The sequence below is a fragment of the Nicotiana tabacum genome, chromosome 10, assembly GCF_000715075.1.
Source record: "Nicotiana tabacum cultivar K326 chromosome 10, ASM71507v2, whole genome shotgun sequence".
NCBI lineage: Eukaryota > Viridiplantae > Streptophyta > Magnoliopsida > Solanales > Solanaceae > Nicotiana > Nicotiana tabacum.
The window spans coordinates 15,256,755-15,283,355 of record NC_134089.1 but is presented as its reverse complement, the minus strand read 5'-3'; the positions used below and the strand labels follow the sequence as shown (position 1 = coordinate 15,283,355).

Below are 26,601 nucleotides of genomic sequence, written 5' to 3'. Positions count from 1 at the left end.
TAATCCCGCTTTTAAACTCGCTGTATTGATCTCTCATATATGTTAGGAGTGACGTCGTTCCACAACCACCTAAATATGTACTCTTTTTCAAGCAATACATAATAAATAGGCACTGTTAATTGAGAGCTCTTCAGTTTACTAAAATAAACACGTAGTTGAGCAAATAGAAAAATTCAAAGATTCAATTATACCAAAACTGATGTGGATTTGAAAGAAAACACAGAAGAAAATTGCAGAATTGAAATCTAAGAAGATGAGCTAATAGTATTTCATATCATAAGAACCAGTATACAGCCATTGTTTCGTACATATACTCTCATAGTTGGGCTGATTTGTAAAGTAAATAACTAATGGGCCTAATTGAAATATAAGGCAAGGACCAAATTGTAACTTCTCAAACTAAGTACCTAACATAACTACTTTTATTCCATTACTACTCTTAAAGCCTAAGGTACTCCTCTCGTCTGTGCAAGCTCTCATTCAGGTCATATCAGTACTCCCCCCTCAAAAAATTCCTTGACCTCAAGGAATGAAGGTAAGGAATCTGACTTTGATGGCATTAGAATCTTCCCAGGTTGCTTGGTCTTCAGGCAGCTGCTCCCATTGAATTAAGAATTGGACCACTACTTTATTCCCTTTATGTATCATCCTTCTGCCTAACACCTTAGTTGGGTAAGGGTAGTAGGGGCTGGACAAATCCAAAATGGGAGGATAATTCACTATTGCTGGTACTTCATAGAAGGGCTTGAGGAGTGAAACATGAAATGTTGGGTGTAGGAGTAACTGGGAGGGTAAAGCAAGTTTATAAGCCACGGTTCCAACCCTTTCCAAAATCTGATATGGGCCATAGTATTTGGAAGAGAGTTTGGTGAAGTGCCTTGTGGATAGAGTTAACTGTCTATAGGGTTGCACCTTTAAGTAGACCCAATCTCCCACTTGAAATTGCCTGTCCAACCTGTGTTTGTTGGCCCTATTCCACCATTCTTTGTTGAGATCTAGCCAAATGAAATTTCAGCAGCTGAAGCTTCAGCTCTCTAGTAACTAAGCTCCTATCCACTTCTTCCATAACTGAATCCCCCGACATATAAGGTAGATACAATGGTGGAGGTTGGCCATACAAAGCTTCATAGGGAGTGGTCTGAATGGATGTGTGAAAGGTGGTGTTGTACCACCATTCAGCAAAGATTAAGTATTGTACCCATTCCTTGGGAGAATCAGTGTAATAACACCTAAGATAGGTCTCTAAATACCTGTTGATAACCTCAATTTGGCCGTCAGATTGAGGGTGGTAAGCAGTAGAGATGTTCAAGGTAACCCCATGTATGACAAAGAGCTCTTGCCATAGTTTACTAGTGAACACAAGGTCCCTATCACTCACAATATCTGCAGGCATGCCATGCAATTTAAAAATGTATTACATGAATAAGTGAGCAATATCAAAGCAGAGTATGGGTGGGATATGGCTATGAAGTGAGCATACTTAGTTAACTTATCAACAACCACCCAAATAACCTCTTTGCCTTTGGATTTGAGCAAACCTTCAATGAAGTCCATACTGATGCTACTCTAAGCCACATATGGAATTTGAAGTGGTTGCAACAACCCAGGGTAAGTAGAATGATCATACTTACTCTTCTGACAAACATCACACTTCTTAACATACTCCTCAACATCTGATTTCAATCCCTTCCAGTAGAAAAGTGAAGCTACTCGTCTGTATGTGTAATCTATCCCTGAATGCCCTCCACCTACAGAGTTGTGCCACAAATAGAGGATTATCTGTCTTAGAGTCTGATCACTCCCAATCACCAGCTGTAGACATGTAATTTTTGACCCTCCCCGAGATTTTACTCTTTTTAGCTTTTAGATATTTAGTTTAGGCCTAATATTGCTATTTTACCTAGTTTTAACAATATACTTTATTTTAAGAACAAAAATTGAAAATTACTAAAATAGTTCCATATTTCTCTACTTAATTCACGCATTAGATATTTTTAGAAGGATATGTTACTTTGAACCTATTTTTATTCTAATATAATCCTTGAAAATACCAAAAATAGTTTCAACTTTAATTATAGTTTATTAAAATCAATTAGTAAGAGTAATTTTATATCTTTTATAAATATTCATATTTTCTTAAAAACAAATTGAATTTTTAGCTTTCTTAGCCCAATTTTTGTAGGAAACTAGAGCCCAATTTTGAAGCCCAAATCTTGTTAGCCATACCCCATTTAGCATAATATACAAAAAAAAAACCTAGACCTAGAAAAGAGACCAGTTGTTGCCCTAGCCTCTTCTTCATGGAGACAACAACAAAAACCCTAGGCTGAACCCTAGAGAATCATCCCAGCTGCCGCCGCCGCACAACCTTCCCCAATAGTCGTCTGCCTTACCCCTCTGACCAGCGGCACCCCCAAATCTTTTCCACCAAAAGCCATCGAAAAATAGACACACACAAAAATGCAAAGAGATCCATACACACGCACACACGGACATAGAACGGGGAGGTCGACCGAAGACGAAACAGGAACGAAAAGGGGAAGGGGAAGGAACGAAAAGTATGGGTGCCTTCTTTTCTTCAATTTCATCTTCCTTCCCTTATCCATAATAGCTAATTTCGATAAGCAAAAACCTTAGCAGAAATTTGGGAGAATGGCAGAGCAAGGAGTTTTCTTCTTTCCATTTTACAATTTTTGTTCGACTTCATGTTTTATTAAAAATTATAAAAGAAAATTATATTTCGGAATTTCCTCCTTTTTGATTTGATCTTCAAAAAATGGAATCGAGCTGAAGTGGGTGTTCGGATTTGGAATTTCCTTTCGTGGTTGCCGAGTTCGCGGTTCCGATTCGTGATTTTGATGGTTGGATTTTACTGTGTAATTCAAGTTTCTATTTCTTAAATTCCTCAAGCTCGAAGGAAAATTTCTCTGCTGGAGGTCCATTTCTTCCCTTAATCTTCATTGTCTTGATACTATGTGATATGTAATGTGATGTTAGTCCATTTGGGTTTACTTTTATTTTTCTTTCTATGCTTTTCCTGTGTCGTTCGGTATTTGGATAACTTTGATTCATTACTGCTTATTTTCATGCATTGTCTATTTTGATTGTATGTTATTGCCGGGATTTGAGTATTTCATTTGATTGCAAGTTAGCGGATGATTGCCACCTACTTTTCTGTCGTTACTTATTAAGTTTGGCATATAAAATTAGAACGATGGTAGGCTGCGTGGAAAAAATAAAGCTCTGTGAGATGTGTCAGGAAAGTTAGGCTAATGAATGAATTAAATGGTTGGTCTGGATAATATTAAAGGAATGGACTAGCGTTATATTTTTAGTTCTGTTGTTTAATTTTCCCTTTGGCCGCTAGCAAAGGATTAGGCCATCAACGCTTGGGTAGGCAAGCCTTAGGATTTTTGTTAGTTTCGAGGCGAGAGGTCGTTTCTTTAGTTAAATTTATCGGGGGAATGCCCTGAAGAATTTGTATTTATTTTTATCCGGGGTATGCCCCGTAGTATCATGTATTTGGAGGCCATGACGAACCTTGAGGAAAAATATAGTATATATTAGTATTTTGGACTTTATTTTTTTTTATTTTCTTTTATTAGGTGGGGACAACCTCGAGCCTTTGTGTGCTTATCTCGTTTTATGTGTTTTTGCCTCAATTAGAATATTCTTAAAAGCCGACTAGATCAAGTTTGCAACCGTACTAGTTACGGGACTTAGGGAGTGCCTAACACCTTCTCCTCGAGTCAAATGAACCCCCTTACCCGAATCTCTGGTGTAGACTTAGTTTTGGAGTCCAAAGTGTTTGACAGGAAAAATTATTTTTTTTAAAAAAAACGGTGACCTGACACACCGAAATCAAAGTTAGGTGGTGACTCTGAGTTATTTCCTTTTGAACACAACTTGTCACTTTTTAATTAAAAACCCTTTTGAGCTTCAAAAATTCTTTTATTTATTTTAAGAAAGTTAGTGAAGTTTGGTGGAAAAAAGGGTGTGACATCTCTGGCGACTCTGCTGGGGACTTGCAGGTTCGAGCTGGTAGTTGATCTTGTTGGCTTTTACGATATTCGGTTGAGGTGTTTGTTTTCTTTATTTGCTTTGTTTGTCTTATTTCCTTATTTTGTTGGTAATTTGTTTATCGCTTTTCTTAATGTGTTACTGCTTTATAAACTGTCATCATTTGCATAACCATGGGTCTTCTTTCTGCAACAAGTCTCGGAGTACGCGTCGCGTACACGAACTCTTTGTTGAGTCACCCTTAATTTAGAGGGAGGGGGGCGTCGGACGTATGGAGTGGGTGGAAAGCTTAAGCAGCCACCATCGACCATACGCTCCCCCGAATTGCCTTGTTAGTGGACCCCAAACTTAGGTCAGCCTTTAGGTCATTTTTATTTGCATAATGTTATTTAGACCTAGCAGGGTTCGGTCCTAGGAACTGCGTCCCTTTGTAGGAAGCCTCTCCAAATTTTGTCAAAAATGGGCCCGTGGCCTAAAAAGACATTCAATCATCCCTATGTGATAAATGTTGCATCTACGAGGGTAGAAAGATCATTTGGCGGACCGATGCTTGGGAAAGAAGGGTGAAAAATGAAGAAAGTAGGGCCCAGTTATATTTTTTTCACAACCTTTAAAAAAACGAAAATGAAAAATCCAAAAAGATTTTGCACTTTCCCCTCATTTTCCAAAAAATAAAAAAATCAAAATCCAAAAAGATTTTACATTTTCCATCATTTGTCAAAAAGACAAAAAAAAATATTTTTTCCAAATTAGTGTCATTTTTTAAGCTTTCTCTCATATCCAATCTTCCCGAACTACGCATACCTGATTCTCGTCTTTCGGGGCGGGATACGCAGGCAGCCCACATAGGGTCCGGTTTTCCTAGTAAGTTTTAGGTTATTTGCTTCGCGGTGTATTAGCCAAATCTTGCATGTCTAGCCACTTTTGGCCACATCGGCCATTCTTGCAAAATTGGGTTATTTTCGCAAAAGTGGTTCAATTACTCATGTCTTAGGATCTTGAGTCCACAACTCGGTGTAATATTACTTTAAGGTCCTTCCTTTTTGAGTTTGCATCTTTAGCCACTTTCGGCCACATAGGCCATTTTTGCAAAATGGGTCATTTATGCAAATTAATTTTTTTGACTGTGATTATTGGGAATTTGAATCCATATAAGACGTAGTAAGGCATTTTCCATGTTTATGAGGTCAATCTTGTTGAGTCTACACTTCTATCCACTCTTGGCCACATAAGTTAATTTTCATAAATAGCTCAATCGTGTCTTGCATGTGTCCCATAGGAGGTGTTGTGGCGTCGCATAGTGTCTTGAGCCGCTAACTCTATTTGATCTTATTTTTCTCATTCAGGTATGGATTAATTTTCTAGAGTTTGACCGTGACAAATACCCCAGGACCATTCTAGTCAAGGGCATTGCATGCACGAGTTGCTTGAGGAAACTTTTTATTTTTTAGTCTATTTTATGTTGTTTTTTAATTATTAATCTTGTACAGTAGTATCGAGTCTGTCGGTCTAGTTAAGATTTTTGAGTCTTTTGTTATAGTGCTTCCTGTTTTGTATTTGAAAAACCAAAAAAGATTATTAAATGAAAAATTCCAAAAAGATTTTTTGTTTCTTAGTTTATTTTGTCCATCATTTTTCCAGAACTACGTGTGATCTGATTCATGAGGGGCATGATACCTAGGCAATCTACATAGGGTTCGATCGAATCATCTTTTGAAAACAAAAAAAAACAAAGAAAAAAAAGAGATGAAATTGAGCATGTGAGAAATGAGAGAAAAAAGAGAGAGAAAAAAGAGAGCGATAATCAGAAAGAAAAGAAGGGGAAAGAAATAAAAAACCAAGCGGTGTTAGAAAGAAAAATGAAGAAGGAAAGGGCCGGAAGAGTGAAATTGGGATGATGCCATATGACCTTCGTACCCTCGAAGTCATTCTAGAACCGTTAATTGTTGCTAGGGGCATTGCACGAAATGTGATATTTCTATTTGATAAATGCTCTAACGCTAACATGTGACTTTGTTTTGCTCCTCTTTGTTACTTTCATTGTTATTATAACAGAGGGTGGTTAGTTTGTGGCGCTTTGGTGATTCGTCCATACAACACCAGAAAGCATAAGTTAGTCATGGCTAGCAAAGAAACGGACACTGAGGTTGTACACCCACCAAGGGAGATTGTAGAATCAGAATCGGAACTGAAAGAGGTGGTCTGAAGGTTGAAACAACAGATGACAGAAATGTATCAGTCTTGGGTCAAGGGGCATCTTCCACCTTCATTCCCCACTAACTACACTGAAAAGCCTGCAACGATCCCACCATTATCATAAGCCCAGGTCCCCACTACCATTGACCTTTCCCCTCAACATGCACCGGGCTTTACCCCTTACCACAATTACCCTGGCGCTTCCTCCCAAATTTTCATGCTCTACCAGCCAAAACAACCTCATACCCTGCTCTGACATTTGCTCCTATTTTTGTAGCTCCTCCACCAGCTACTCTTCCTCGATCCTCTAGCGAGACTGTGTTCAAAGTCCCCGATGCCCAAGGAAAGAGACCCAAGGAAAGTTTTAGGGTGTTTTGGTTTAGATGGAACGAACAAGTTGCTCGGGTCAGTTCTCTGATTGATAGAAAAGATATTGTTGGGCCCCGCCAACAATAGGATCCAATAGGAAACCTTTCTAAATGCTTTCAACCTCAATACCGACCCCGTAAATATCCTCATACTCCAAATATTCCTCCCCAATGCTACTTTCCTCCACAGAATCCCCAAAGTCATACCTCAACTCCCAGTACTCTATCCACGATGCACCGCCATATGCTCCATACTCACAAAACCCGCAACGGCTTGCACCGCTTCTACAAATGTCTTACCCACCTCTACAAGCATATCAACCCTCTACCCGAAAGAGGTTCCAACCAAGACTGGAGTACAAAATGAGAAGGCAGCAGCAAAGAGAAAAGTCTTTCACTTCAATCGGAGAATCCTATGCGAGTTTGTTTGAGAAATTAAAGCATTATGACCTGATTACACCTATTCCTCCGAATCATGTGGACCCGTGTGCAAGAAGCTTTGACCCTTCTAAAAGTGTGAATACCATTCCAATGCTCAGGGGCACAATGTCAAAAGTTGTCGGGATTTTAAAAGGGATATAGAAAGAATGATTCAAGAAGGGATAATTGTGGTCTAGGACAGTGACACCCAAAACATTTCACAGAATCCTTTACCTGCATATGATGATGTACACTTTGTGGGGAAGATGCGTGGTGACAAGGAGTATGAAAATCCTCTTGGGAACTTGCTGACTGGAGTGAATGATATTGAAATTGGCGAAGGCCCCAGTAATTTTGATGTGCAACCCAGTGGCTAAGACGTCGAGCTTGGTAATTGGAAAGAAACTCCTTTCTTGGCTAGTCAAGGAGGAGATTTGGTGGTTTATTTTATTATCATTTCTATTGTCCGGTTATTCAGGGTTGTAATCCGGATATTGTCTTGTGGCTCAACCCCTTCTTTTTCTTATTTTGCCTAGTTCGTTTAGTGGTAGTAACTCGTCTAGTGTTATCTAGGATTGTTCCAGGTTTGTAACCCATGTTTATTTTGCTTGTTTTGTTCAAACCCTTTTCACCATCTATCTAATGCAATCTCTTGTTTTCTGTTAGTTGTAGTCAGTTTTTGTTTAGGTCACTTTTTCTTTTATAGTTCTTTTAATGCCGACTCTAGTGACATGACATACACGTATAATTCTCAGCCTGGTCTTGAAAGTTAGTCTAATCATGAAGTAATGACACGGTTTTGAATATGATAAAAGGATGCGTTTGAGGAAACAATTAAAGATTCATGCATTTTGAGATGACCTGAACTTTGAATTGAGTGAAACTGAGGCAGTAAGTCTGGGAAATCAAGAGGTTGATAAGAGCATACAACAAGAAAATGTCTCTCAAGCAGTTTGAGGTAAATCAGTCATTGCTGAAATGCATTCTCCCACATCAAGATAAGGCTGAGTCAAGTCTGCTTTGAACTGACAAGGGTCATTCATTGGAATAATGGTATTGCCCATTAGCACTTTTTGTTTGTGTTGATGCCATCAATAGATACTATGTCTGATTTGTTTGCTTATCTTCAATTGCATGTTTGTACTTGTCATTTTTAAGTTTGGTATGACGAAGGCATTTTATTCTACTACCCAAACACTCTTATCCTTTGCTACCCATTTTAAGCCCTAATTTTTTGTTTTATATCCCTCTTTTGGAATCAGAAATAGAGTTAGGAACTAGAAAAGGAAAAAAAAAGGAAAATAGAAAAAGAAAAAAAAAGAAAAAAAGGGGAGAAAAGAAAAAAGGAAAAAGGAAAAAAAGAGAAAAGGAAAAGAAAAAAAACAACTTTGTCGTTGAACTACGTTCGACCTGATTCTTGTCACCACAAGATACATAGGCAGTCTTATGGTTCGGTCATACCAAATAAAATATTTCATAATCACCGAAGTCAAGAGTGGGGCAGTTTTCTTAGAAATCCCATCAAAGCAAAAATCCAAAAAAAAAAATCCCCAAACTCCAAGAAACTGGGGCAGAAGTTTTAATTTTGCCAAAAGGCCCTGATTTCAAAAGTTGTAATTTTGAACCCTTTTTATCTTAAATTATTTTGAGCCTTTATACCATCATTTTTTTCCAACCTTGTCCAAAAGCCTACATTACGGTCCAAATAAAGACTTTCTGACCAATCTTTGAGAATGCCAAATCAAGTGTGTGGTGAAAGTATGATCTTCCTGCATCATAGGTAATACCTTTGTTCTCAGCACAATGAGAGAAAATGATAAAATGAGAGAGTCTTATCGGTGAAAACCCTCAGGGGCACCGTAAGGCGACAGTGAGTTGAGAAAAGAGCAAAACGAGAGAGGCTTGATGGTGAAAACCCTTCAGGGCACTACAAGTCGACTAAGGATCATGGATCAAATAGGACAACTGGAGCGTCGAAGCCCAGTTTCACGACTTAGAGGTACAACAAGAGTTGAATATTAGACTTGCTTGAGAGATTAGGCCACTTAATCCAAAGGTGCATGTCATGGTCATTAGAGTTGGTATCCACATCTGATAAATTTCTACTTTGTAATTTTTTTGTTAGGTATCATCTCTTTCCCTTGTCCCTTATTTTGTTCCTCTTATTTTGTTTGAGCCCTTTCTCGAGTCTGTTTGATTAGAACAAGTGAGAAATGACTTCAAAATTTACTACCAGCTTTCCGATTGCACAAAACGAATTTGGCTAGGACAGGTGCAGAAGTTAAAGCACCTTAAAGGTTCTCAAATGTTGTAGTTGCCTGAGCATTCCACTTGAAGTGATCCTTTTTTAGTAAGTCTGTTAATGGTTTGCTTATGTGCCCATAGCCTCTAATAAACCTTCTATAGTAGCCTACTAATCCAAGGAACCCCCTCATTTGTTTAACAGTAGCAGGTGCTGGCCACTGCTTGACTGCTTGTATCTTCGTAGGATCAGTAGTCATGCCCCTAGCAGAGATGAAATGGCCCAGATATTCAACACTAGCCACAAGAAATTGACACTTAGTCCTTCGAGCATAAAGTTGGTGCTGCATAAGAAGTCTGAAGGTAATTCTCAAGTGCTCAGCATGGTCCTCCATGTTCTTGCTAAAGATGAGGATGTCATCAAAAAATATTAGAATAAACTTTCTGAGATGCTCTTGAAAGACATGATTCATCAGACCTTGAAAACTAGAAGGAGCATTAGTCAACCCAAAGGGCATGACTAAGTACTTATAGTGGCCCGAGTGTGTTCTAAAAGCAGTCTTATGAATGTCCTGAGGTGCCATTCTGATTTGATGGTAGCCTGATCGAAGGTCTATCATAGAATAAACCTAGGAACCCCCCAATTCATCCAATAGTTCTTCAATGATGGTAATGGGGCATTTATCCTTGATGGTAATCTGATTGAGTGCCCTGTAGTCCACACAAAGCCTCAAATTGCCATTTTTCTTTCCCACTAAGACCACAGGAGAGGCAAATGGACTGCAACTATTTTGTATCAACCCCTGAGACTTCAATTCTTGGACCATTTGCTCAATCACATCTTTCTGAACTAGTGAGTACCTGTAAGGTCTTGAATTGATTGGGTCAGCACCCTCTTTCAAGGGAATATGATGGTTGAAGTATTCTCTGAATGGAGGCAGCCCTTTAGGTTCTTGAAAGACTGCCTCATAGTCCTGAAGCACCTGCTGAACCTCGAGGGGCTTTTGACCTAATTGTTTCTCCTCTATCTCTTCAAGAGAAGAAACTCTGATTATAAAGAGCTGGACATTGTCCCTTGTAGATTTTTGGAGGGAAGAAGATTTCACCATTTTAAGCTTGGGTGTAATCCCCTGTAGGGCAAACACTTTTCCTTCGTAGTCAATTTGTATAGTTAATTGTTTGAAATTGAAGACAATGTCACCCAAGGTGCTAGCCATTGAACCCCCAAAACCATGTCACAAGTACCTAGTGGAAGTAACAGGAAATCAGCCCTAAAGATTGTGTTATGCAACATCCATTCTAGCCCTTTACACATCCCAGAGATAGACACTGAATTTCCATCAGCTAGGTTAGCATCCAACACTTTACAAGGATCCACTCTCTACCCCATCTTGGCTACTAATCCACTATCCATGAAGTTGTGTGTCGACCTACTATCAATCAAAATATTGAGAGGTTTCCTGTTAGAGTACCCCATAAGTCTGATGGTATGATATCCTTGAGTACCCTGCAAGGCATGGATGGAGATTTCACAAGTTTCAGCCAACTCTTCTACCTTAGGTAAGTCCTCCTCCAGTTCTTCTATAAGTTCAGCCTCTTCTACTAATTCCAGCATGTACACATGTGCTTTATTCTTGCAAATATGCCCTGGGTGAAGCTTTTCGTCATATAAGAAACATAGTCCTTTAGACCTTTTATCACTCAATTCTGCCGGTGTTAGTCTTCTCCTTCTAAAGATTGGTTTGTTCTGGGAGTAGACTATAGAATGGCTTGTTTCCTAGCTTTGGACTGTTCAAGGAATATAGATTTCTGGAGTCTAGCTAGATGATAAGCTTGAGGCAAGGAATATGGCTTAAGGATTCTCACTGCATCTCCCAATTTAGGTTTGAGCCCTTCCAAAATATGTTAATTGCATAACTAGGTTCTAAATTGAGGCTAGTCATAGCTCGATCAAAAGACTCTTGAAACTCCACCACCCCTCATGTTTGCTTTAATTTGACCAGTTCACTCATAGGGTCATCAAGCTCTACACCAAATCTATCTGACAAAGCCAAAATATACTCCTCCCAACTTGGGTATGGCAGTTGCAAATGAGCCTTACCCCTCATGTAAGCTCTATGCCACTGCAATGCTAAGTTATCTAAGTGCATGGAGGTAACCCGTATCTTTTCCTGATGAGGGACCTCATCCATGGAAAAATATTGCTCTATTTGATACCACAAATCCTGGAATCCTTTTACCCCAAACCTTGGGAATCCAATTCTGTACTGCCTCAGAATAGAGCATGGTTATTGGTTGTTCCAGCCAGGGTTGTAATATTCTGGATACGGGGTAAACTGGTGAGGCATATGGGGTGTAGGTAGCTGGATTTGGGGCAATTGGTGCTGGGACGTGGATATATGTACTGGGTTGGTGAAGAAACATGGAATGGAGCTGGAGATCTGGCCATTTGCTCCCATTGTTTGGGTAGGGAACTAAGAAATTGGGGCAGAAATTGGCTGGAATTGGAAGGTGGAGTTTGGGGTTGATGTGGGATTTAGGTGTTGGGTCGAAATGAAGGGTACAGCTGGGGAAGATGGGTTTACTGGCTGTGTGATGGGTAAATGAAGTGAAACAGGGGTATGTAAGGTTGGGGATGGAGAATTTTGACTGGAGCTAGGGTTCGACTACTGGGTAATTGCAGAGCCATGGGTCTACTCCCTCTAGGGTTGGAATTCAATGGAGGAAAAGAGACATGATCATCGATACCTATAATTTCAAAAGGTCCATCAGTAGGGAAATACTGCTCTTCCTGATTAGACACAGCTGAACTTGATTATTTTCCTCGACTGGAGCTGCTTCCAACCGTAAGAGTTTCTTTGAGCTCGCGAAATGCCTTCTCGTTGGCAGATTCCAGCTGATTTTGTCTCAAATTGACATTACCAACTTCAATGGCCACACGATCTAGTCGATTAAGTACCTCTTTAATTTCCCCCGACATCTCGCTATCCTACAGAGCGGAAAGTGCTCTGATACCAGTGATGTGGTTTTGAAAGAAAACACAGAAGAAAATTGCAGAATTGAAATCTAAGAAGATGAGCTAATAGTATTTCATATCATAAGAACCAGTATACAGCCATTGTTTCGTACATATACTCTCATAGTTGGGCTGATTTGTAAAGTAAATAACTAATGGGCCTAATTGAAATATAAGACAAGGACCAAACTGTAACTTCTCAAACTAAGTAACTAATATAACTACTTTTATTCCATTACTACTCTTAAAGCCAAAGGTACTCCTCTCGTCTGTATAAGCTCTCATTCAGTTCATATCAAAAACATATCAAGAACTCATCCTACATAAGGTTCCATTAAAACCCTAGATAACATAATATTGGCTACTCATAAAAGTATATAAAACTACAATACTAAAATTCATAACCAACAGTGGGAATAGGAAGAAGAAAATGAAAAACTCGTAGAAGAATTCTTCGCCTTGCTCTTTGTATGTTTTTACCTCCTTTAGGTCCAATCCCAGTTCCAAAAGTGAGTTTAAAGACTATTTATATGGGATAGGATTAGCATGAGGCGAAATAATATAAGCCAACTTTGGAACAGACTTTTCAAGTTACATCGCTCACTCTCTCGTGCGCACGGGAGAGTGAACGAGCGAATTACTTTTCTTTTTCTTTTCCTCCCAAATCTCTTGTATACTTCCACGCCTTTTTAGCTTAGTTTACCTTCTTTTTTTCAAGCTTTCCTCGGCTAGCTCGTTCACTCTTTTGTGTGTACGCGAGAGTGAACGAGCAACATTTTTCTTTTGTGTTTTGGTCCCGAATCAACTTCTTTTGCTCGCCTTTCGTCCAACTTGCTCCTTCACATAAGAATGCATGTAATGAGCATAATTCATTACAAAACTCATGTAACCTTCCGCAACCACACAAGTTATGAGATAAAAATACACCGAAAATTATGTATTTTTAGCCGTTTATCACAAACTAAATCAAACCAAACCTAGTCAGATTTTTAAAGCGATTTGATTTGACTTTTCGATTTGGTGCGTTTTTCCAGTTCGGTTTGTATACCCCACCGTTAAGTTTTACTCTTTTAAGTTAATTTAGCTGACTTTGGAGCAAAAACTAACATGATGGATGATGATTAGGATAACAATTATTGAAATCACAACCAGCACATATTTGTGGTTGTATTTATCTAATTAAGCAGCACATTAGTATCATATTTAGTGGTTAATAATTGCAATGCTATGCATATACTTTGAATTAAAAGAAGGAAAAGGCTACCATTTAAAGAAAAAAAAGTTGAAAATGGATAAAGGGGTAGCCACCCAAAACATGCTTTTAGTGAAAATAGAAAATTAGTAGTACGACTTTACAACCAAGTTTCACTTCAAAAAACATCATTACATAAACATATTCAATAAACAAATGGGCCTTTTTTATTTTTTTTATTTCATTTTCAACATACTTCACACGACTGATTCTTAAATCCTAGTGTTAACTTTTTCCTTTTTAATTCCTTTTTTAAGGATTAATGCGGGCGATTTGTATAAAATTTTGACCTCGTTAAGAAAATTTTGGAAAAAGGAATTCGCAGTCAAAGGTAAAGTCTACATATATACTACTTTTCCCAAATCCGATTTATGAAATTAAATTGAGTTTGTTGTTGTTGTTGTTGAACTCGAAGCCTACATTAGATAGCGAAATCCTGAAAAATATGGTTTTAGTGGTGTGAAACGCACTTGCGTTTAAAAATATGATAGTCGGAGTCTCAATACGAATACCAGACAGGAAGATACCGAGTACAACTACAACAACCACAAAAAATAACCAATGTAATTCTATAAGTGGAATATGGGGAGAGAGGGTTTACGCAGACCTTATCCCTACCTTGTGAAGGTAGATAAATTATTTCAACGGAAAAGTGTTCAAAATGCCCTTAAACTATTGGAAAGGTTTAAAAATGCCCTTCATCCACCTATTGGGCTAAAAATATCCCTTCATCCACTTTTTGGTTCACTTATACCCTTTGACCGTAGGTCAATGCTAAATTAAAAATAATTATTAAGTATTCTTTTTGTAAAGCTTAAAAAAAATTGCAAAATATTTTCATTTTTTTAAACTAATGCACCAATAGTCCACTAATTTAGTAAAGTCTTTTTATTTTTTTTCTTCAGTTTTTATAAAAAAAAAATATTTTTCCATTTTTTTCAATTTTTTAGAAGCATTTTTTTTTTGTGAAAACTAAAAAAAAATATAAAAACAGAAAAAAAATATTTTTCGTTTTTAAAAAACTGAAAAAATACTTTCAACAAAATATTTTCGTTTTTGAAAACTATTTTTTTTTTTATTTTTTAAAGCATTTCGTTTATTTTGTTTTTCATTTTTTTAAAAGAAAAAATATTTTCGTTTTTTTAAAAAAACTGATAAAAATGAAAAAAAAATATTTTTCAAAAACAAAAATATTTTGTTGAAAATATTTTTTTCTGTTTTTACAATTTTTCTCAATTTTTAGAAAAAAAATGCTTTAAAAAACTGAAAAAGTGAGAACAAAATATTTTTTTTGTAAAAACTGGATTATCTTTTGTAAAAACTAAGAAGAAGAAGAAGAAGAAGAAGAAGAAGAAGAAGAAGAAGAAGAAGAAGAAGAAGAAGAAGAAGAAGAAGACTTTACTAAATTAGTGGACTACTGGTGCATTAGTTTAAAAAACAAAAATATTTTATGAAATATTTTTTTTTGTTTTACAAAAAGAATAATAATTATATTTAATTCAGCATTGACCTAACAGTCAAAGGGCATAAGTTAACCAAAAAGGTAGATGGAGGGGTATTTTTAGCCCAATAGGTGGATGAAGGGTATTTTTAAACCTTTTCCAATAGTTTCGGGGCATTTTGAACCCTTTTTCCGTTATTTCAGTAGACACTCAACTCAAGCACCGAGCGAGAATTTAACCCCCCAAAAAAGTAAATAATAGGTGTCACAAAAACTTCAAAAACACCACTACTATTTAATAATAGGATTGATATCATTGATGTAGTCTCATAAAGGGACCATCCATCAAACAAAGTCAATTAAATTTTAAAAAGCTATACTACATTGATTTATGTCCAACCCAAAAGTAGATGCTCACCTATTTTATTGGCTTGTTATATATACTCCACTTGTAATCTTGTGGTGGAAAGTTTGACATATAAAGGAGCTAAAATTGTACGATGAAGAGTTAACACCAAAATTAATGGTGTTATCTTATCTGTAGTTGGTGGCTGAGGGGACAAATTTAAGTAAAATGAATAACTAAAAGAATTGCATGTTATAATAAAATAACTTGTTCAGACTAAATTTGTCATAATCTGAATATCAAGAAATGCAAGAACTAACGATGGAAAATTTGTCAATGAAATACCAAACATTGCCAACCAATGACGTTGATTGGTTACACGGTTAGAATCGAAAAAAGTCAGGTGTCATATGGAAGCTAGTAATAAATCAAACAATAAACGAGAAATATATTAAAAAGGACACATATATTTAACGTGGTTCGGTCAATTGACCTACATCCATGGCGGAGATGCGCAATCCATTATATAAAAGAGAGTACAAAATATCGACAAAACAACCTCACAAAAAGGCAAACACAAGTGGCAGGCTTACACCCGCCTCGTAATTCTCCTCTCAAACACGACTCTCAAACTCCATTTGACTATATTGTAAATGATACTAAACGAGAAGGAATGATTCTCAATTTATAGAAGTTCGAACATTTTCCTACGAGAAACCAAATATGTGATAAAAAAGGAAAACCCAATTATACATACACAAATACACTTAACAAATTAGAAGACAAAATCTCTTTCATTTATATATTCTTTGAGAGTGGTGGGTGGTGGGTGGGTGGGGGGGGGGCAAAAATCGCATCACAGTATTAATAAAAACAATAATAGTATGAGGAGTTCGACAATGACTTCATGATTAGTCTATCTATTTAATTCTCTTTACAATTTCGTGTTAATTACATAAAATAAATTTATAAAACACTTATCGCGTGCAAAGTGTGATTGTATAATCCCTTAATTCAAAACCCAAAAAAATGTCGGTAATAATTGTCGGTAAATGCTAATAATTTTCCAATCAAACTAAAACAATTTTTAGGGAAGTTTAAAATAAAACAAAAGGGAAAATGAATGTCTTGTTGATAGTGATAAAAATGAAGGAAAGGTAATACAAGTAAAAGCAGTACTACCAAGGGTAGTGATGGAACGAATAGGAACATTCCACCCTAAATTAAAGGTCTCGGCTTTAAACACGAAATAGAAAGAAAATTAATTATAGATGCTAATTTGAATTAATCAAAGCCCCGAAATAGCTATCGAGCACTGAATGGGATCAAAAAAAGTAAGGAAAAATGATATTGTATAGCCGCTTTCAAAATAATAGTCGAATATATATATATATATATATATATATATAAATTATAGGTCTTGACTTCGAGTTTGAAATGAAAAATATCCTGCTAGATAGTGTTTTGCCCTTTAATAAATCTTACACGGTGCGAATCCAAATTAATCGGAGCCCCAAAATAGCTATCGAGCGCGGAATGGGGAACATAAAAAGTAATACAAATAGTTAAAACACACAATCAATCTTTATGATACGGGGGAGGTTTGAGTCCAATAGATAGTAATGTTAGTGGAGGAAATGATTGGTTAATGTAGGATTCTTATGATTTTCTAGGATTTGTGTTGTTATATTGAAGAATTTAATTGGAGAATATACATTATGTCATGATCAAAAAGCACAAATTATTGTTAGGACATGATGTTCTAACTCTAGTATCTTAAAGTTAAAGCAAAAAATAGAACATAAAAAGCACTTTATTTGAGCACTGATTTATTAACTCACTGAATTTAATTCCTTCCCCTTTTCTTCTTTTGGTAACATTAGCTTAATTATTAGCAAAAAAAACATTAGCTTAATTCAACCTTTACTGTAATATTTTGTATTCTAAAAGTAGAAGCTTTCTTCCTCATGCATAACAAAGAAAGGAAAACACACTCATTTTCTTGATAATTAATATAACCTTTATTGAAGACTGGACCTGGAGCTCTATTTCTTCAATTGTTTCTAATTCAAGGTCCAATTTATTATTCAAAAATCATTTAACTTTCAATGCTAAAACTGGGTTATATGAACTCGATTACAATTATTCTTTCATTTTTCTATTTGGTGTTATTAAGGAAAAAATTGATTGGTGTAGCCACTTTTCGGCAAGAGGTTGACCGCTTTTTCAAATGCATTGACTAGGTAGCCACTGGTTCGACTAATTTGATATTTTTGTCCCCAAGTAAAACACGGAACACGACTCCAGTAATCGATATTGGAGTTCGAATCCCAGGAATGATTCCTTATTTTTAAGCCTTTACTAGTGTATAATCGAGGAACGATTCCTGGATTTCAAAACAAGATATTTGAAACAGTGTGAAATGATTCGAACCCTAATAATTATTACTCCGGTTTGAACTTATAAAAGTTTGAATACCAGTAACAATTACTGGGGTTTGAACTTATAAAGATTTGAACCCTAATAATTATTGATGGGGTTTGAACCTAAAAGGAGTGTGTTTCACTTGTGGTACCTCTTTTGAATTCCCCGAAGTTTCAACTTATAGAAGTTATAACTCTATGATTGTGTCGTAATATTTCAAATTAGGGTACCACTGTTGGGGTTTGAACTTATAAAGGTTTGAATTCCAGTACAGTGTGCTGAAATGTTATTTTTAAAAGATATATACCATATATTTTAAATTTCACATGTAGAAAGTTTTTCAGACCCAATATATTATGCTGGAATTTCACTTGTAGAAAAATATTTCACTGGATTTGTTCAGTGAGTTGGGAGTACTGTTGTCCAAATTATACCCTGTATAAATGAAACGCCTAAAGTATAATAGTTTTTTTAAAAATAAAAAAATAAAAAAAATCGAATGCTAATAGCAAGGATAAAAAGTGGCTAATTACTAATTTTTGAAGAATTAACCAAAATGGCCGGTCATCCGAGCACTTAAACTAAAAATAGTCGGTGGATGTATAATATATGCATAATTTATATATTATATTTGTAGTATATGTGTATAATTGTATATAATCGATGTATAATCTAAATATATGGCTAGAAAAAGTAAATAATGAATATGGCGGGCTATTTGTTTAAAGATCCCACTTTTTCAGGTCCAGCTTGAGGCCCAGATGGAGATCTCAGACCCATCTTATGTGAATCAAAATGAGACTCCAGAATTGATCAAATTTGCTATAGTTATTCCTCCTCCTCCTTTGAGTAAAGAGCTTTTGAATTGAGTACCAGTGGTTGATTGGTCTTTCTTTTTCATTTTCAGATCTTTGGAAATTCAGTTCTGTTTTCTCTGGGTTTTTTTTTGCAGAACTTCACCCGTAGACTTGAGAATAATCTGAGTTTCGCCGGTTTAGTTGGATTTAATTGTTCCACTTAAGCGTGAAATCGGCATCAGCAAAGACAGGCTGTTGGGATTTTTTTTTCTTGAAACATGATTTTCACTAAAGAGAGAAAAAGGCAAGGGAATTCCGTGTTAAAAGATACCAAAAACTTTATTGAACAAGATATTTTAGAGGAATTTTCAGAAACCACTATAGTTAAGTGATTATTAACGTGTTATAGCTATAATATTCATATTTACTGGCTGTAGCTACAATTTTCTTGCTACCGCGATATATTCCATGTATTCGTGTGACTGTTTATAAATACAGTGAGGTAATCCGCCTAAAAAAGGATTACAACAGTTTAATAATGTATTTTATATATTTGCGCCGACTGTATTTATAGATACAGTGAGGTATATGCCTAAAAAATAGGGATTACAGATGTTCAATAATAGAAAGCGCAATAAATTAGCGTTTATCAATTCGATTGTATACACTGTATTTAACAATGAAGATGGCAGACTCCCGATGGTGGAAGCGAAGAGGGGGGTAGGAGAACAAATCTGGCCATGACTCCGGATTGAGCTTTTGAAAATCTGAAGTAGAGTTTTCGAAAATCTAAATAAATCTAACCATGGCGGTGAGTCGTCGAAGAAGAAGGTGGTCTTGACAAAGAGAGGGAAAAAAGAGAGAGAATTGAGGGAGAACAAAGAGGGTTGAGGGAAAAGTTGAGGGACCAGTTGTATATATTTGTATTTGCTATAAAATATAAAAAGTAATTATAAATAATAATATTTTTAAAGTGTTTTGATTTATAATAAACTAGGTGCATTATTATGATAGGTTTAAAATTGATGCTAAAATTTTTTGCCAACGATTATTTTTCTCTCTAAAAAAAAATAATTCTGACGCACATGGATACAACCACGATCACAACACCCATTCCGCCGGAACCGGGATAAGAACAATTAGATGGACATTGAAGAGACAACAACAACACACTCCTACAAGGAAATGCTACTGGATAAATCGGTAAGTCAGCAAAATGATACTATGAGGAAGATGCACCCACATTCATCAAAGATGATAAAGGGAAAACATCAAAGGATCAATCCTACTATCCCACGATGACAAGAACCGCCTCTACCTCCCATGGCGTTACTCTATAATCATAAAGGAATTTGGACGTAGAATGCCACATCAATATCTTCGCTCTAAACTAGTTGACCTATGGAAACCATCCGAATAGTTAATCTTGATTGACCTAGGATGAGACTTCTTTGTTGTCAAATTCAGTCTAAAGGAAAATATGACCAAAGCACTACACCTAGGACCATGGTTTGTTTCTGGGAATTTCCTTTTAAATTTGTACCACAAAAAGCCACGCTCTCTACCACAGCTATCTGAATTCACCTCCCACAACTCCCAACAAAATTCTACGATATAGAAATAATGGAAAAAGTGGGCAGGAAGCTGGGCAAACTACTGAAAAAAGACTCATGCACCACCTCCACCCTCAGTGGAAGGTACGCACGCATATGCATTTAAGTACTCCTAGAAACACCAGTGGAGACATATGTGATAATCGGAGACCACAAATAAGCAGTGATTTACAAAATAGTGGAGACATAAGTGGCAGACTTCAAGGGGTTACAACTACAGAAAACCACAACCACCCGCACCTACAGAAGCACCGGAGACTTCAGAAAAAATTACGAAACAAGGAGAATAAAATGAATGGAAAACAGTTACCTTCTCAAGAAAGAAATAACAAGGCCAGCAAAGGACGAAAGAAAGGAATGGTGGAGCGTCAAACAATCAAAACCATACACCACATGCTCAACGGATCTAGGTAAACATGTTCGACGCAAACTCAGGTAAGTTCCTATAAACTCAAACTGTTCAGTACAATTCCAAAGAAAGCAAACCCAATCCAAAACCATACAGTATCCCAATCAACAAACAAAGCTCCACCCCTCATTACCAGGCCACCACTCCCACGCGACCCAACCCAAAACAAATGCAAAATGCAAAACAGGTACGGGGCCCGAAGAATCTGACACATGCTCCACTCTTGACCCCCACTTAGTTTCCCAAGACAAGCCCCCTACTTTTGGCCCATTAAACGAGGCAACAGACCCCAATTTTGAGGTAATGGACTATAGGGCCAGCCACGCCCACCCAATTAGAGGCTGTTAGCCCAAAAATCCAACTCTACACCCTCGCCTACGCGCCCCTATCACTACCTCAGAGATAACCTTTAATGGGGAAATTTCAACGGTCACCATGAACACTCAAGTGTCTCTCCTGGAACCACACTCAAATTCAGGTGAAAAGACACTCACCGTCCACTCCACAATATCCCTAATTAATTCAGAATCCCTCTCCCCAGGCACAATTAACACTGCCTCCTCCACTGACCGAGATTTGACATCAAAGGTCACAATAATAGCTCAACCTCTTAAGTTAATCACCCCTATTACTCAAAGTAGTAAATCTAAAAAATATAGAAATGAAAAAAAAAACAAATACCACCCTTCCTTGTGACCTCACTACCGCTACCACCGGAACCTACCAGCATCCTAGCTGGAGGCGTCGCTGCAGGGCCAGGGTTTAACCTACAATTTTACCCTGGGAAGCCAACCGGTAACATTGATTGTACAGAATCCGACTCATTTGGCAAGGGTAACCGTAGAAGCCCTGAACAAAGCCCTAACTGCCTTTGGTCCATGCCTGTGGCAGATGTTGGTGAACAAGGGCAACATGCAACCAACAATCGACCCACCGATGCTCAACAATCAAATGTCCCAAATCTTTCAATCAACACCGTTCTTCCCAGACATGGGAAGAGAGGACCCAGCAACGGAGCCGATCTTTGTGACCATCGACCCTCAAATACACCAAATGCCATCATCTTCTGCTCTACCAGAGAAGAGCACGTCCCCACCACTCAGCAACATCAAAAAGGAAATCAGCAAGGCCCTAGACCTCCTCGAAAGGAAAAAACTCGACAGAGGCGGAAGGAACAATCTACGCCCCCTACGAACAGACACGCTCTTACTGGACTCAGTCAGGGCGATCGAATTCAATGTGGAGACCAGCGAGGTGCTAATGATTCTATGCCCCAGATCAATGACCAAATGTGGACCGAGCCTAGTGTCTCACCAATCCCAAGGATCTATCTGACTTCGGTACTCAGCTTAAAGAGGAAATCCCATTCGCAACACAAGGAATGGGGAACCCTCAGGAAGCTCACCACCCAAACAATCAACCACCCCTAATGAGTTACATCATATGGAATGTTAGAAGGGGAACAACACTGAGTTCAAAAGGCAGTGTATGGAGATGGTCAAGTTGCACAAGCCAGCCATGCTCATTCTGCTGGAGACCAAAATGTCTGACCACAAGAAACTGGCTGAGGATCTTCAATTTGATCTGATAATCCAATCAACGGCCATTGGTCTATCTGTGGGGGATTGTGATTATGTGGAAGGAGGACAGTGTTAGTGTAGATGAGGTGGCCACCGCCCCTCAAGGTATCCATGCCATGGTGAAGGTACTCCCTCATCATACTCCTTGGTTATTCTCTTGGTTATTCCAGTCGTCATGCTCATTCTGTTGGAGACCAAAATGGCCGACCATAAAAAACTGGCTGAGGATCTTCAGTTTGATCTGATAATCCAATCACCGACCATTGGTCTATCTGGGGGGGGATTGTGATTATGTGGAAGGAGGACAACGTTAGTGTAAATGAGGTGGTCACCACCCCTCAAGGTATCCATGCCATGGTGAAGGTGCTCCCTAACCATACTCCTTGGTTATTCTCTGCTATTTATGCTAGTAATAATTTAGCAGATAAGAAACTCCTCTGGGAGAACTTAATTACCATCTCCAAAACTCTCACATACAACTGGTTTATGGGAGGAGACATCAATGAAGTCTTGAAAGCTAGGGACAAATTTGGGGGCAACCCGATAAACCCTAGTCGCAGCAACATGTTCTGGAATTGCATTAATGAATGCAAACTTTTAGACCTAGGCTACAAAGGTAGTAAATTCACTTGGTCTAATAAGAGATACAACAATAGGGTCTCTCTGATCCTTGAAAGAATAGATAGGTGTTTTGCCAATGAGAGTTGGATCTCACAGTACCCTGAGACTACTCTGTTGCACCTACCTAGGACCCACTCTGACCACTGCCCCATCCAAGTTATCCTAAAAGGGAAACCCTCCAATAACTTGACTAGACCCTTTAGGTTTGAAACTATGTGGGCTAGCCACCTAACTTTCCCCAGTATCATCAATGAGGCCTTCAACGAAAAATTCCACCCTTCTACAATCCACTAAAGTCTTTCAAGAGAATTGTGACACAGTGGGACAGAGATACCTTTGGCAACATTTTTCATAAAAAAAAAAAAGAATCTTAGCAAGAATTGTACGAATCCAAAGATCCCCCAACTATCAATTCAGCAGTTACCTGTTAAACCTAGAAAACAACCTTTTTAGTGAGTTAGACTCAATTTTAAAAAATGAAGAGGACTTGTGGAAGCTCAAATTTAGGATTAACTGGCTTCGTGAGGGGGATGCCAACACCAAATTCTTCCACACTTCCACTCTTAATAGAAGAAGAAGAAGAAACTGAATCCTTTCTCTCAAAGATGAGAGTGGGAATTGGCTCTATGACCAAAAAGACATCCAAACATCCATAATGAGCTTCTACCAACCTATATACCTCCCCCCACTCTCAAGCCCCCATCTCCACCACCAGTCAACTAACAATGTCTCATACCCTTTCTGACTCCCAAAGAGACAGATTGGACATGCCCCTTGAGATGGGGGAAATCAAAATGGTTATCTTCTCCCTCAAGCCTTTTAAGGCTCCTGATCCTAATGGCCTCCACCCTTTCTTCTATCAAAAGTACTGGAGCATTGTGGGCAACTCTGTCTCTGACTTCTGCAAAAAATGCTTCTCTACTAACTCCATAGAGGAGACCATGAACCAAACTCTGCTCTGTCTCATCCTAAAATTCCCCCAAGCCTCAATGCTGAAAAACTTCAGACCAATTGGACTTTGCAACACAATCTAAGTCCATCACCAAGATCATTGTTAATAGAATCAAGCCAATGCTACCTGATATCATAGGGCCTAGTCAGGCCCATCTCCTTTCTAATAGAAGAGCCTCTGACAATGCTATCATTGTGCAAGAGTACATCACTCATTTTAGGAAAGTGAAGGGGAAACAAGGCAACATGATCCTCAAACATGATCTAGAAAAAGCCTTTGATATGCCGGAATGGTCCTTCATCAGGGACACACTCCATACTTTCAACTTTCCCTCGAGGTTGACCAAGCTCATTATGTCTTGCATTAGCTCTTCCAGCATCTCAATCCTTGTTAATGGAGGGAAGGCTGAAGCCTTTAAGCCCTCCAGAGGCATCAGACAAGGAGATCCAATATCTCCTTATCTTTTCATAATGTGTATGGAGAGGCTATCCAGGTCAATAGACAAGGTAGTTCCAGACAATCAATGGCAACCCATAAGTATCAGCAGGTCTGATCCTAAAATATTGCACCTCCATATACTCAATCTTGCAGTCCTTCAATGAGAGCTCAGGTCAAAAAAATCAATCTTACTAAGTCAAGAGTGCTATTCTCCTCCAACACATCCCAGGATACCATGGAAAACCTCACCAATGCTCTATCAATCCAAGCTACCACCTCATTTGGTAAATACCTTGATTTTCCCATCTTCCATAAGAAAGCCACTAGTGCAGATTTTCAGTTCATAATTGATAATATGCAATCCAAACTGGCTGGCTGGAAAACCAGTTGTCTCAACATGACTGGCAGGACCATCCTGGCCAAGTCTTCCCTAAATAGTATCCCTAACCATGTCATGTAGTATATCAATTTGCCCACTAAAATCACCAAACAAATTGATAGAATCCAAAGGAACTTTATCTGGGGCACCACCCCAGATAGGAAAAAAATGTATCTAATAAACTAGGATATGGCTACTAAAAAGAAGGTCGATGGAGGGTTAGGACTCCAAATGGCTTATTTGAAAAACAAAGCAGCCCTTGCAAATCTGGCATGGAGGACTTATCACAACACAACAAGCTTATGGGCCAGAGTCCTCATCTCTAAACATTGTAATTGGAACCATACCTTTAGATACCCTAAATATCTCCTACCTGGCAATGCATCCTCAAGGGATGGGATACTCGCAGGAAGGCAATTAGATGGGTAGTCCATAAGGGAAACATGGTTAACTTCCTGAATGATGCTTGGATCCCTAACTGGCCAGCAATTAGGTACATAATTGAAGGCTCCCTTTCTCAAAATGATCTAATTGCCAAAATAGACATTGTCTACAAATCATGGATTTGGGATTTATGGTAGACAAATCATGGATTTGGGATTTTTCTACCATATCCATGGACCGCCACCAAGCATCTCCAGCATGATCAATTCTGTCTTCATACCCCCAAATCCTACCAAAGATGACAAAGTAATATGGGGATTAACTGCTAGTGGGTATTTCACCAACAGCTTTGCTTACCCCTTCCTTAGCAAAACCAAAAACAATGTTGAAATAGAAGAGGAAAAAATTTTCAATTGGATCTGGAAACTTCAAACACCCAACAAAATCAAGAAATTCATCTGGCTTCCTACCCACAAAAGATTACCTACTGGAGGCTACCTTCACAGAATTGGGGTTAACTGTAACCCAATGTTGTTTTTGCCACAATTTTGAAGAAACAAGCGACCACATCTTCTTTGATTGCATAAATGCAGCCCAGTTCTGACAAGATTTACTATCCAGAGCCTCCATTGAGAGTAGGCAACAGAACTCCACCTTTTCACCCCAACACTGGGTCACCACTCGAAATACATTTAGAAAAAAACCCTTTAATGGTCACATTCTTTGGGAAAACACCCCCCTTTTTTGTTTCTGGCATATTTGGCTATGCAGAAACCACAACTTGTTCAATAACAAAAAAGATAGAATCAACACTGCCAACACCATCTCTAAAGCTACTGAATATTTTATGTTGGTAAAAAATACTTCTACCAAAATAACTTTCCAAATCACTGTCAAATGGGAGCCACCCAGAAGAGGTTCCTTTAAGCTGAATACGGATGGGGCAACAAAGGGCAACTCAGGAATAAGTGGTGTATTCAGAAATCATAGTAGAGATTGGATAATGGGGTGTATGGAGAATATATCATATACAACAAACACTTTAGCTGAATTGAAGGCTCTCCTGAAAGGACTGCAATTTGCTGAACAAAACAATTGGGTCCCACTGGACATCAACACTGACTCGGCCGAAATCATACAAATGCTAATCACAGGTAACCTAACATATGATCCTATGATTTGTGAATGCAGGTTATTAATACAAATGATGGGCAGCCACCATGAATTAAGTAATTGTAGGGACATTGAGATCGACGAAGTCATGGAGGCAATGCGTAAGATGAGAAGGGGCAGAGCTACCGGGCCAGACGAAATTCCGGTTGAACTGTGGATGTGTGTGGGTAGAGCAGGCTTGGAATGGCTTACTGCATTGTTTAGTGTTATATTCAAGATTAATAGGATGTCTGAAGAGTGGAGGTGGAGTACAATGGTCCCGTTGTATAAAAACAAGGTGATGTCCAGAGCTGTAACAACTATAGGGGCATCAAATTACTAAGTCATACCATGAAAGTTTGGGAAAGAGTGGTAGAAATGAGAGTGCGAAGGACAGTATCTATTTCAGACAACCAGTTCGGGTTCATGCCGGGGCGATCTACCACAGAAGCTATCCACCTTATTAGGAGGATGGTGGAACAGTACAGAGATAGGAAGAAGGATCTCACATGGTGTTTATTGATCTGGAGAAAGCGTACGATAGGGTTCCTA

General features: G+C 38.1%; 1 protein-coding gene across 1 annotated transcript; it reads left to right on the top strand.

Moving 5' to 3' along the window:
- Nucleotides 1-22,414: 22,414 nt before the first annotated feature.
- Nucleotides 22,415-23,038, top strand: LOC142165010 (uncharacterized). The gene has a single exon (XM_075223661.1). It carries the CDS (start codon nt 22,415-22,417, stop codon nt 23,036-23,038), a length of 624 nt encoding a protein of 207 aa, XP_075079762.1.
- Nucleotides 23,039-26,601: the final 3,563 nt, after the last annotated feature.

Bases quoted from the DNA above. Each gene is read 5' to 3' on its own strand.
- LOC142165010 (XM_075223661.1), top strand. From the start codon at position 22,415: ATGTGGAAGGAGGACAACGTTAGTGTAAATGAGGTGGTCACCACCCCT.